Source organism: Tympanuchus pallidicinctus, unplaced genomic scaffold, assembly GCF_026119805.1.
Source record: "Tympanuchus pallidicinctus isolate F22 unplaced genomic scaffold, pur_lepc_1.0 scaffold19, whole genome shotgun sequence".
Lineage (NCBI taxonomy): Eukaryota > Metazoa > Chordata > Aves > Galliformes > Phasianidae > Tympanuchus > Tympanuchus pallidicinctus.
Window position 1 is genome coordinate 8,717,868 of NW_026294710.1, and position 14,114 is coordinate 8,731,981.

Here is a 14,114-nt window from a genome sequence, read left to right on the forward strand (position 1 = left end):
CATTTAAATCTTCAACTAAATTCTCCTGAAGAACTTGAAGGATTTGGTTATTAGGAGGAAGGTCTCTTGTAATATATAATTTTGACATGACAGCAAAAGAGGTACCTTTGAACATCTACTATAGTAACATATTCAAAAATAAGAAGAAACTTCATGATTTGTTAGTGAAGAAAATAAAGTGATATTTTTGAAAGTATTCAGTAGGACATGCTAGTTCCACTTTTTACATCTTATACTCCTGCTTTCTGCACTGCACAGAATTATTGTGCCATTTATAAGAAAAACACCCTGCTAATTGAAACAAATTGAGTAAAGTGTTTGAATAATAAAACTACAGTATTTTGAAATCAAAAATATAAAATGAAAATGTTGCCAAATACTTATCTGATACATAGAGACAGTGCCAAAAGCTTTTCATGCTGTCATTTTTAGCCCGTGGCTGGTTGACTTTCCATGAGCTTAACTTTGCCTGTTTAAACTGTGTTTTACGCTCTTTTTCAGATTTAGGCAATTTTAGTAGTGTACATTTGTTTTCAAAAGACTTGGGAAAAATCATAATCTCTCCTGAATAACTAAGGATGCTTTGAAGAAGCGACTGCACTAAAATGCAAGTCATATTATCAGATATGATTGGCTGCTTGAAGGGAATGTACTTATACAAATAATCCAAAGCAGACCATTTCGGTATGGAGTGAACATATGTATGTGTATATACAACCTGACAGGTTTGTTTTCAGATATTTCAGTATTCAATAGTACTTTTTATTTATTTTTTTTTTTTCTTTTTGTCCAGCCATTTTTGTTGCTCTGGTTGATAAATGATGTTAGAAAAATGGCCCCAAACAAAATGTTTTCTGTCAAATACATGAATGTATTCAGACAACTTTCCTATATACAGTATATTCTGAGTCAAATAGGCAGCATTTCAAACGGAATACTGGGCTCTGTTCAGTAATGTAGAAAGACAGGTAAATGAGATAATTAAATCTTATTTAGAATACATACAACCATTAAAGCATCCAATTGAGCATGTATTACCAAATCTCTTTAATACTGACAATGACATTAATGTAAAATTAGTGAGTGTGAACAAATTGTTGTAGTGGATTAATACAGAATTTTTCTTCATTTGTTTACTTGTTTGTTTTGAATGGAAGTGATATACATCTAGCTTAAGTAGACTAGAGTGTCCTAGTCTACAACAAACAATATCTTAAGGGCTTCCTGAAGTAGAAGCAGCATAGTTATCCTCAGTGCTGCCTGGTACACTCTCTCATCCATTATTCTAATCCTTTTTTTCAGCCACTGAAGTATCTGCAAAACTGCATGCTATGATCAGTTCCGCAGAGTATGTTCTGTTGATATGTATCTTCTTTTGCTTATTTTATATAGCTAATTAGCCTCTGGGGAGAACAGAAGCTAGGCATCTCATTATTTTGCCGTACTGTATTATATAGTCCTTTGCATCATGTCTCTGCCTGTTTGTAGACTGCACCATTTTACAGACTGAAAAGTCTTCATTTACTTAGTGTCTCCTTACAGGGAAGCCATTCTATTTGCACGCTATGCATCCTACTGCTTATCCTGTGCTTATTCGTATTCCTCAACCTCTTTTCTAGTGGCTCTGGTGATTATTTTTCTGGTGATACTTTCTTCCAATACTTCTTCCATGCCTATCCAGAGCCAGGGACCTGTCACATGACCTGAATCTTTATTTATAGCATTGGAGTTGGTTGAATTTGCAACTAATAATGCAGACAGTAGACACTAGCCCCTTTGAAGCAAGGTACAAAGCTTAGCCACTCTTTTAGAAGATTTTCAGTAATAAGAAAACTCAGTAATGTGCCATTTTTTCTTGAGAGCCTCCAGACAGAAGGTTAGTTTGTTTAGTTTACACCTTACCAATAGGCAACACAAGCTAGGTTTTTCCTATTGGATTTATGTGTTACATTCTTCTGAGGAAATATTGCTGTTTATGTAAAGGGAAGGGGTGCTGCTACTGTAACTAATGTGCATCTCCACTGACTGCCAAGTTACTGTCTAAAAGACAGAGACCAATAAATATTTAAAAGTGATTTAAAGTTTGTGGATACAGTACCTGTTTTGTGGAAATCTTCATTGCTGAAATAACAGTGGGTTCCTAAGAGAAAGAAAAAAAAAAATTAAAGTATAAAATGAGTTATTTAAATACATAAATTTTACCAGAACACTATTTGCCTAACTTAGAAAAGCTGTAATAAGTAGTGGTGCTTCTTAGTAATAGTGTTTCTTGTTGTCTTTTGTAGTGGTATATTTTCTACTTATAAGTGAATTAGAATATACATGTCCACATACATCTTTGTAATTACAACTGTAGAAGTATCATTTCATCTGATTCTTACAGTCTACAAACTCTTAAAGTGATTACTTATTTCTCATTTTGAAATTAAATTCTGCTTTTAAAATTTAAACTTATTTAAAGAACGTCTCAGAAAATATGAAAATAATGAATATTATTTCATCTAAAAATTTGCTATTGGTATATCATGCTTTTCATTATGTAAATTAATAACATTCTCACTAAGCTTTCACACTTGTGTAGCTTTTAACTTGCTTATCCTGAGAGAATTTGATATGGGTTGGTGGATGTTAAACATGTGGGCCTGCCTTTCCAAAAAGGTTAATATAGCCTACATTAGAAGGCATCAATTAAGTGTAACTTTTGTATGAAAATTGAACTCATGGGTTTGTTTGTTCAGCTGTTCAGAGAAATATTGCGCAAATGGGTTAAAAGAGGAATTTGTTATCAATGTAACAGAAACGGAAGGCTAGGTTTGATGGAGTTATAAATGAAAAGCACTGTATTCAACAAATTGCAATGTAAGTAATTAAATACATTCTTTTTGATACACATAGACTCTTTTGCAACTACAGAAAACTTAAATTTGGTTAAAATGTATTTAAAATCAATTGCAAATTCCCTATTGAAAGATACATATCTTATGCACACAAATTCTGTTTATTGCACCAAAGTATGTTAATGATCTCTTTAAGGCTTAAATGTATGCCAAATGATAAAAATGAGCTTTAAAGAAAATCAGAGCACCAAAATCTTTTTATGTAGTCAATAAATACATACATAAAATAAAATAACAAATCTGACATTGCCATTATCCATAGCATTTCTGTAAAGACTGTCTGAAATAAAACTTTCATTCCTTTTATCTCCTTTCTTTCACTTTTATATTTTTTTAATCTCCTTTAACTTGGCACTTCTACTTGATTTAGGAAAGAGACTCATACATTATCAACAATTGCCAAATTACCTTGCATTAATGTAATGACTTTTACATGTACAAGAAACAAAAAAGCTGGGAGCCACAAATTACTTGTCTCATTATCTGTTCATAGTTGGCATTTAGAAAAGAAAGAGAGAAAGATAAAAAGAGGGAAAGAGGGAAAGGAAGAATGGAAAGGAAGAAGGAAGGAAAGAAGAGAGGAAGGGAGGAAGGAAGAAAAAAAAAAAAATTGCCCTCAATAGGAAAACCCAATCTTATAAACAGAGATACCCATCCTTTCAGGACTCAACACAATGGTCTTTGTGTAAGGTTGGTACAAGCTGGACACGAGCCTTCAGTGTGCTCTTGCAGCCCGAAAGGCCAACTATATCCTGAGCTGCATTAAAAGAAGAGTGGCCAGCAGGAAGAGGAAGGTGATCGTCCCCCTCTACTTGGCTCTTGTGAGGCCCCATCTGGAGTACTGCGTCCAGGCCTGGGGCCCCCAGTACATGAAGAATGTGGAGCTCTTCGAACAAGTCCAAAGGAGGGCCACTAAGATGATCAGAGGGATGGAGCACCTCTCCTATGAAGAAAGGTTGAGGGAACTGGGCTTGTTTAGCATGGAGAAGAAGGCTCCATGGAGACCTCATTAGCCTTCCATTATTTGAAAGGAGCATATAAACAGGAGGAGGAATGGCTGTTTACAAGGGTGGATAGTGATAGGACAAGAGGCGATGGCTTTAAACTGAGACAAGGGAGATTTAGGTTTGATATTAGGAAGAAGGTTTTTACACAGAGGGAGGTGAAGCTCTGGAACAGGCTGTCCAAGGAGGTTGTGGATGCCCCATCCCTGGATGCATTCAAGACCAGGCTGGATGTGGCTCTGGACAGCCAGGTCTGGTGGTTGGCGACCCTGCCCATGGAAGGGGAGTTGAAAGTAGATGATCATTGTGGTCCTTTTCAACCCAGGCCATTCTATCATTCTATGATTCTATGATTCCATGATTCTATGATTCTATGAAGTAAAGGCCAATACAATGTGTATATATACATATATAGACAGAAAGAGAAAGAGAAAATCATGGGTGAAAAAAAAATACATACATATTAATATGCTCTTTTTTGGTATGTTGTATCTGCTCAGAAGCCAAAGATAAAGTGATGGCAACTGATTATAATAAGTACATAGTGGCTGCTTCGGATATGGCCCTTGACAGAACATCTGCAGTGACACCACACAGTGTGGAGCTCACCCACCATACACGTCATCTTCATGCTTGTCAGACCAACTTGGTGCTCCTGGCCAGGTATCAGCCCACTAGAGCCTGGGGCGTTTTAAAAAGTGACATAAAACAGCACTGACTAAAAGAACGATGTAGGGAATGTAAATGATTTGTTGTTGAGTACAAAACACAAGACATCCCTGGGATCTGTCTGCAAAGTGTTTGAAAGCTTTACTTGGCCTCAACTTACAGGAATGCCTGAATGATGCCATATTTTTTAAGTAGCTCAGACAAGAAAGCTTGGAAGAGACTTATTTTCACAAAGAAGTGTTAACAATTAGGGAGTGTTTATGGTGTTTTCTGTGAAACTCTGAAAATAAGGCCCTCAATTGCCTTTGAAAATATGAACACTTTGTTTCTGAGATTATTAAACATAAGATAATGGTGAAGATCAGTGTTTTTCCTGAGGCATTTTCCTACAGTTATGCTATGTGGGTTATCTAAATTGAGTTTTTATGCATCCATACAATTCTTCTATTGTGTATCTCTGTGGAAGAAAAGAGACAGGCATTATTGCCAAACTTGTACATATATCTACAGCATGTAATGTCGGTAACATTCACAGATACAAATTTGTGTTTCAACCACAAAACAAGAGCCTAGAATACCATTTTTTTTATCATTAACCTTCAGTTAGCACTGACAGTTTCAAGGTTTATTTTGACTAGCATCTGCATTTGTAAGTGACAAGCTAATTAGAGGGTTACGTCAGGTTATTCTTTGGCTAGACTGCAAGTTCAGTTTGCAGCTGTCCACTGAGAAATCTACAACCTGACACTTGAAATTTAGCTGCACTTACCCGAAAGACGGTCATTTCTTCCAGCAAGACTTCTTCTAATTCATGCCAAGTCTCCTTAGGAATTGAAACCACTTTAAGAACTGTTCCAATATCTTGAAAAGGGGAAAAAAAAAAAAAGGTATTTTCAGGTGCTTAAGAAGCATACTCCTACTTCAGAGCAATCAGAATGTCTTGTATGTAACTATTTCACATATAAAGATTGTGAAGCCACACCACTGCACATTCGTTTTCAAATGCCAACTGCTATTTAAAATACTCTGGAAAAACACTTATTTTCAATAGAGCATTTGATTGAAATTTTTTAAATATCAAAATTCAACAAAAGTAACAAGAAGACAAACAGTATTCTATCACTCCCAAAATGGGCAGGACTGAAATACTACATTAATGACAGTATAAAATAGGAGGTGTTTCAGTCCTTTAATTGAGGAAGGAAAAGCACTACCTTCACCCAGCAATATTTTATCGTCCATTTTGAAGTGTGTTTGTCATTCTTAAAATGCATGTGAAGATGCTGTCAAAAGGCTTAGTATGGATATAAAAACATCTGGACAAATGTTGTTAGACAGACGAAGACGTTAGATTTCCTAAGTACAATCCTGTGTCAAACAAAGTACCTAAGATGCATAAGCTCCTCAAGGCAATTATATTTCTCTGTGACATAGATACTAGTCTTCACTGAGGAATAAAAAGGAATGCAACTTATATCTTCAATTTCAGAAATAGGTGTGGCAGCAGTTTCACACTATTTTATCTACATTTTTGGGGGTTTTACAATTGCCTTTAACATGAACAAGGCCACGACTTGAAGTTTCAGAGCTACAGCCTCTGGTTTTGTGAAACTGTTTGCAACTTAGGGCCATCTCTGTTTTACTGCTTCTGCATTTGTGATTTATTTGTTTTTATTAACTGAATCTACAAGGGGAAAAAAAGAAAAAGATCATTTCTAGGTTGTTACACGTTACTGAAGACTCACTGAAATGTAAACAACTCTGCATGTGACTTTTTAACCAGCGAAGTATAGTACCGTGTAAATATAGGAATAATCTCTGCAGATGTTTGATAATACGTATTCTGGGAAAATATAAAGCATTTTAAAATTGATAAAATACTTGAAATAACAGAATTGTAAAGATCAGCATTTCAAAATAAAAAAGCATTGAGATATAAAAGCACAAATTCATATATATGTGTGTATCTGTTCAAACTTCTGATTTAAAAAAAAAGGATGATAACTCATTGTTTTCTCACTTTTTTTTAGAATTAAAAATACAGGTAAAAATGAAGCAGATTAAATGTCATGAAAATGTTGGGTTTTTTTCTTGTTTTTTTTTTTTTTTTTTTTATAAGTTGAGCGACTTAAAAGCCACTTTCATGAGAAAGTTCTGCTATTTCAGCTTCTTCACAGGAAATTTTGTATTTTCAGAATTTAATTTTTTTTTCCACAAAATATCTCCATCTCTGTTTTCATTCATTTATCATAAATTCACAGTTCTTGTTTTAAAAGGGAAAAAAAAAAACAACAACAAAAAAATACCAACCAAAAACCAACTCAAATGGTTCTTTCTAAAAAAAAAACAAAAAACAAAAAACAAAACCACATTTTCTATTTAGGCAGCTGAATGTGCAAATTAAGCTAGTAAGAGATACTTGATAAATTGTTTTGGAAGTGGTTTTCATTATGATTACTGCCACAAATTGAATATATTTAATTCAAGAAGCAGTGAGAAGACTACAGAGCAAATGCAATAGGAACATGAAAACCAGAATGTTAAAGCACCATTTCTACAACAGATTAACGTAGAACAGATAATTTAATGTTAGTTACATTTGTAATGTTATGGATGCATTCATTGCCTTAATTATCTTGATAATTTGATGGCTGTGGTTTTGAGGAAAATATATTGTATGGGTAAAAGAGAGAATTGTGCTTTGATACATATAACAGAGTAGTAATTTATCGTGGCTGTATGCTCTGTTGGGTTATGGCTGTTAGCAATCGCAATCCTTCAAATTCCATATTAGAGAAATATAGGTGCATTTTTGAAAAAATAGCACAACTGAAAGTTGTGGACCTGAGTTTGCACTGAATAGACATAAGTTGTTGTTTCAAAAAAGAAGTCTATATTTTAAGTGGATTCTGCAACAATTAAAGGCAATTAATGCCAGAGAAATACTCTGAGGTCAAAGTTAATCTCTACAGCAACTCTGGTCAGGCCACAGGTACCAAAGTGGAGGCTTTATCTCAGTTCCTGATCAAGTTTTACAGAGTAGTGTTTCAAAGAATTTCACACAAATGGAATCAAGCTTCTCCTTTAGGATCAATAAGCTCTGCTGAGTAAGATAAGATTACTCTTATTAATTTGCTTTACTGACAGATATATCTTGACTGTGCCAAATGATCCCACACATCAGACGCTCAGGATATGCATTAAGTCCATATCTTAAATCCTGTTTTTCTGATATAATTTCAAGCATTCCGATATGATTTTATTTCCTTTGTGAAACACTGGTACAATCACGGTGGGAAAGAAACTGCTTGGTTGAAGATTTCACCCACAGGAAAGGAAAATGTGACCACTCTGGATGACTATTAATTATGTTGTGTTCAATTATCATCAGTTGTTCAATGAAAAGTAAAATAAAAGTATTTCCTCAACATGCTGAAATTCAGCAGCATGTGAGAATAATGTAGATTGCTGCCAGAGCATTGGGAAAATACAAAGAATGTAAGTATCTAATCTGATGGGAGAGACCTACGTAGAAAAATTCCAGCCATATCCCAGAGAGTTTAACTCTGTTTTTGCCATAGATTCGGGTCATCAAATACAAAATTGCACTGTGACTAGGGTCCCTGATCTGTTTGGTTTGTTCTTTGCTTGGGGAAGGTGCAATATGCACTGATTGTGTATCTGTTTCTGGTTTCAATTAGAGCAGCCAGTTAAGTTCAGCCCAGTGCAAATAAGAAGACAGGGCCTTAGTACTGCCTCTTTCATTTTGCCCCTGCATGGAACACGTTCTTTACTCAGTCTGAAAATTGCAATAGGGTCAGTTTACTGAGAACATCCTTTGTACCTCAGCTCTAAGCATGGGTATTTTAATGCCCATTCTTGTTCCATGAGAGTCAAGCCTGCTGGAAAAAAAGCAGTTTTGATGACCAAAGATGGGATTTCAAGAAGCAATAGCACTGTCACAAAACTGTGTTTTTGGTTCAGAAATCTCTTTTGATAAGTGCAAGTAATAACTTTTCAATATTTTTCTTAGAATTATTGGATACAAATAGCAGCAGTTGGATGGGATCCAGAAGACTCACCACACATCTGAACACTGGTAGTTTAGAGAGCTAAGTGCTTAAATTCCCAGCTCAAAGTTAAGAGCTAGACATTGAAGCTTCTTTACAGACAGACCTTGCCTGGCTGATTTAGATAAGAACAGCCATATATAACTGTCCAAAAGTTATATCTCAGGTTTAAGTAAGTATTCCTGCACTGTCTGAAAACAGACAGGAACTTCTGCATAACTGCTCGTCTTAGTCTAATAGAGGTCTCTATGAGAGTACAATGAACCTCTCTCTGCAAGTACTTATCTCTCATTTGCAGAAACCAAGACATCTTTCTTAGACAGAATGCCAATTCTTTGTGAGATAAATGCCACTTCTTGTGCTCAAATCAGCTCCTTATGTTTGTTTAGTGTCTTAGCCTGCATGTTGAAGGGCTTGTTTCCTCATGCCACAGCCAAGGGGAATGTTGCCATTAATATTTCTGTGGGCTGAATCGTGTCATAGAAGACTTGTTGAAAGGCACAACACGCTGCCAATTGTAGATTGCATTAAACCACAGCACGTGATAGAAAAATGTAAGAATTGTGTAAAATCTACTTTTCAGTGTTTTATGCAAGAACATATTGTAACACTGGTATCTGATAACTTAGTTCTTAGCTTTAAAGAGCTGGAGCTCTTTCTGTAGAGCAGCACATCCTGCAATACATGTTCTGAATTGCTACACATACAGTGTGTTTAGTACACAAAGCTTCATCAGATCTCAGTTTTCGCATAATGTATTTCAGACATCAACATGAAAGAGACCTTGAGATTTATTGCTTTGGAAATCTGACCCCAAATCTAGAGTATCAGAACTGTATGAAAATCAGAAATTGACTGTTATAAGACAGAGAGCCAGACAGATATTTTTTAGGCCAAAGCTGAAAAGAAACAGTTGGTTTAAGGATTGTTTTGGTTTGAATTAATGGTTTTAATGTCTAATTATTAGCAATTATGTTCAATAAAAGTTTGAAATACTTCTATTCAACATAATGAAACATTAGCCACCGGAAAATTTTCACAGGTGAAGGAGATCCACAAATATGAATCAGCAAAGGTCTATAGAAGCCACTGAAATTAAACAAATGCACACGGCTAGTTTCTGACCACTGTTATTTCTCAGTATTACCTTTCTGGGAAAATTGTATTCTCTGAATACATATTTCTACTTCTGACAAAGTGCCCAAGCTGTATCATTCTACAAGGCTTTGGAAAGGATATCGTGTTTCTATTTAAATACTAACTCCTCTTAAAACATGTTCTATGTGCCAGATATCTGCATCTTAGGTAAAATGATGTACTCTACTGGCTAAAGAACCGGGCATCTAAGAGCAATAGTTGAAATACTTAAATGGCACACAAGACATTTTTCTTACTTGGAAACATTCCTCATTCATTAATGTTTCTTATGATGTGCTTCAAAATGGGTACCTTAAAAACTCCACTTTAATACTAAATTATAATTAATAAGACAAAATATTTCTAATAAAATTCCCTAATAAAAGTAGTTGGAAAAAGTAGTTTGATCTTACTCCAGCTGGCAATGCTCCTAAAGAATTAAGCAACGCAGTCTGAACCTGTAACAAATGTATTTAACAAAGGCCTACCCACACAGTTTTGAGTCTTGCCCCAGAATTTCATGAGTAAACATTGGAACATAATCCAGCATTCTGTCTTTCAGAATATGAAATTATATCTGATCCTTGCCTTTGCAAGGCCTGGAGGAACACTCAGCATAGTTTCAAAACTTCTCACCTGTGCCAATGAACATAACATCATATTGACCATCTTCTGCATCTACTCGATCTACTACTATCTGTGTGAACTGGTAATCTACATCCGTTTTAATCATGATTGGACGGTTGTTGATGGGGAATACTGGGTTGTACATTGCTGGATGACTTCTTGCAAATGTTATAACTTCATCAGGAAGGTCCTTGGTGGAGTCAAAGCCGCCAAATGTTTTACTGGGACACTGAAAATAAAAACGAAGTATTTTCAGTTTAAAACTGAAGAATATTAAGATATGAAATTCCATTTTGTCACAATCATTCCAACATTTTCATTTTATAAATAAACATAACAAGGGATCTAATTGTCTCTTGACAGCAAGAGTTAATTTTGCCATTTAACGTCTGTGATTAATTTTTTTTTCATTTTGGATTTAAAAAGAACATAGTTAACAGAATATAAATGAACTTTACACATCAGTTTCTTTTCCACTATCAGCTGTAAACAGATTTTTACTCATTTACTGATTTGTGTTAAACTCAATTTGGCAAAAGGAACAAATGCTGAATTTCCTAAAATTATTCAGTCTAAAACAAGCTATTTCAGTACTGGTTTTCTATGCTATAGATAACTAATCTTTTTTGTCACTATTTAGTTTCAGAATATTCTCTTCTGAAGTTGATGGAAATCATTTCCTCTCTTGGAAATCATGCTCTCAAATGCTGAATTTAAAATTCCTGGTTGTCTGCCTCAGCAAGTTTGTGTAATCCATGTAGTTATAACAAAATGGATCCTGTTCTCTCTACAGATATTCTTATTAGTACAGTTAGCATAGGGTTTGACTAATCTGACTAAATGTGACACCAACAGTACATGTACGTATAAACGAGCTACAGAGACTGGGTTCCATTTATCATAAATGGAGAGCATACGTAAAATTTATTCCCACCTCATTTTCCCGTGGTAATACTTGAGGATGGTGGTTGATCACCACCACCTCAACCCTGTCTCTTCTGTAAAATTTGTAAGTATTTTATGTGTAATTAGAGGTTACTTCAAAGTAACCATTTAATAATGTGTTAGTATTGTTGAAAGGGTGAAGAAAATGAGCCACAATTATATTACATCACTAATTTGACGATACCCAGCAAACAACTTACTGTCCCCTACTGCTAATCTTTCCACAGATTTATATTTAAGATATGTAAGACTTTGAAACCCATTGACAATGATTATACTCAGCACATATGCACTTGAAATGCAAACAGCAGATCTAGATACTTCAATATGTTCATACAGGATGTTTTTCAATTAAACTGAAAACCTAAAGGACAACCTAATTAACCCAGAATTCGGACCTTTCAGATGCTCACAAGAAGAAATCAATTGTTTTTACTATCACCTTGATCCAAATTATAAATAATTAATCAGAAATGAAATTAAAAAATCAATGTTGTCAAAAGGAGTAGTTGTTATCCTCAGCCAAGTGATGCTTCAAGCATGTACATGTAAATTGTCCCTTTTTGGCATATTTATTAGAAAGCAAATTGCAGCATTCTATTCCACTATATGGTATGAAAGGAACACAGGATATTTGATTAACACATATGACACAAATTAAGCAGAAAATAAGTTAGTTATCTATTGTATTTTATTAACATTTGACAGCCTTTTTATTATTATTATTATTATATGTTCTTTCTTTCTGCTGAAATATTACTGAAATAAAATTAGATATGCTCTTTATAATCATTGGCCAAACATTTGCCTGTCTGAAAAATTAAGTTTCAAATTCTACACTTCAATTCTAAGTTTGCTTTACATCTTAATTAATATTCTAAATGCAATTCAGTACTAATTACTCAGCTTAATTTGATAATGATTAATTGGATAATATATTGAAAGTGCTCTAAGGATAAAAATCACTACACGAGAAATAAGTATTGTTAACTGCAGCTGGGAAAAAAGTGAAAAAATCAGTAAATGAATATTCATTTCAATTTTAAATAAATCCAGTTCAGCTGTGTTTCAGTTGATTGCATATTTACTTTCTGGCCCACTTTCTAACAAAGGATTTCACCAGCAGCAATCTTGACTAAGGTGTATTTTATGCAGCAAAATCACATAAACCTAACATTAATGTCATTGTTCTGTATGTTTAAATAAGATTCTCCATTATGAGAGCCAGATTATTGCTTTAATGCTCTTCTTTCATGAGAATAAATAAGTAAACCTTTGTGTCTTTATTTTTAAAGTACATTATCTACACTGAACATTAATTCCATCACACATAAAGAGATTGGTTGAAATGAAAAAAATACATTTGTTTGCTGTAATCCTTCCTTTGCCAGTAGAGTGAAATGAAATGAACCCAATCAATAGGTGATTTAGCCTCTTCAGAGTCCAGATTGCTTGCAGGGGAATCTCAGCACGCACAACATCTGAAGAGGTAAAAGTCATGTCTTTCTTTTCTTAGAATATTAGAATCATAGAATGATTTGGATTGGAAGGCACCTTAGAGAACATCCTGTGCTGTCCTTCCTGCCATGGGCAGGGAGAGCTCCCACTAGACCATGTTGCTGAAAGACACTTCCAGGCCGGCCTTTAACACCTCCAAAGGAGGAGATATCCACAATTTACTTAAGTTGTGGTCAGAAAACCAGGAGAAATAGAAAAGACATGATCTTTGATGCTTTGATGTTTTCTGACAGCAGTGAGTCTAACTAAAATTATTCATAAATGCAGTTGTCCTGATAAAGGTTGGAGAAATGAGATTCATCTTGGAATCAACTGAACTCTAGTATTTAGTATCTAGTATTTAGTATCTGTCCAGCTTCTGGTTTCCAGTAAGTTATGTCAGGCATTTTGATAAGCTAGAAAAAGTTGACTAGGTTATACCCTAACTGACTTATTAGAAAAACTGAAAGACTAAAGAAAAAGGCACATCTTAGTAGGAATCAAAACAGTTCCAAAACCAAAAGAAAAGATAGACCCTTGGCACCATAAAGCAGAGAAAAATTGAGCTTTGCATCTAAATTCACATAAAAGTAATATTAATTCATGAGATGATTTGGTATATATAAAAATCTTCCCTCATCTACCAAATAATAGCAAAAGATTAAATAGATAAACAACACTCTGTAGAGTTTAAAGGAAGAATCCTGGCAACTTCTGTGTTAAATATGAAGCTGATGTAAAATTGTTTACAAAGTTTTCTACCTTTTCAAAGGAACCTTTCATTTTCTTTTTCTTTACTCATAACAGGCAAGTCACCAGATGCTCAGGAAGTTTCTTGGCACCTCACCTATGAAATTCCTCAGATAATTCAGCACAGTTTAACTAAATTGAGATCTGTAGCTGAAATACTCTAAGTAGCTCATGTACTGTTCCTCCCTCCCATTCACATTCTTCTTGGAAAGGAAGCTGAAAATCTAACATTTGAAGAAACATAAAGAATCTTTCTTCTCTGTTCTCAACAGATTCAAAGCCATTGAAAGTAAACTGAATTTTATCAGTTTAAGGAAAACAAAAAAACACAACAACAAAAAACTCTTCAGTAAGACATCTCACATTTCAAGATCAGTTTTGTTGTACTAATACAAAGGAATTATTTCAGAGACTACAAATAAAAACAAAACAAAACAAAATCCTCTTTTTCAAAATGTAAGACACCAGGATTAGAATCACTAATAGTAGGAACTGGTGGTCTCAGACTCTCTTTTATT

General features: G+C 34.5%; 1 protein-coding gene across 1 annotated transcript in view; it reads right to left on the reverse strand.

The window, feature by feature from the left end:
- SEMA3A (semaphorin 3A) overlaps positions 1–14,114 on the reverse strand; it is a 168,601-nt gene that overhangs the window by 17,754 nt on the left and 136,733 nt on the right. Inside the window, exons 11-13 of the mRNA XM_052681030.1 lie at positions 10,414–10,633; positions 5,340–5,431; positions 2,099–2,140 (exon numbers count right to left, since the gene is read on the reverse strand). Of these exons, the coding sequence (XP_052536990.1) occupies positions 2,099–2,140; positions 5,340–5,431; positions 10,414–10,633 (354 nt within the window). The remainder of the gene's footprint in view (positions 1–2,098; positions 2,141–5,339; positions 5,432–10,413; positions 10,634–14,114) is intronic.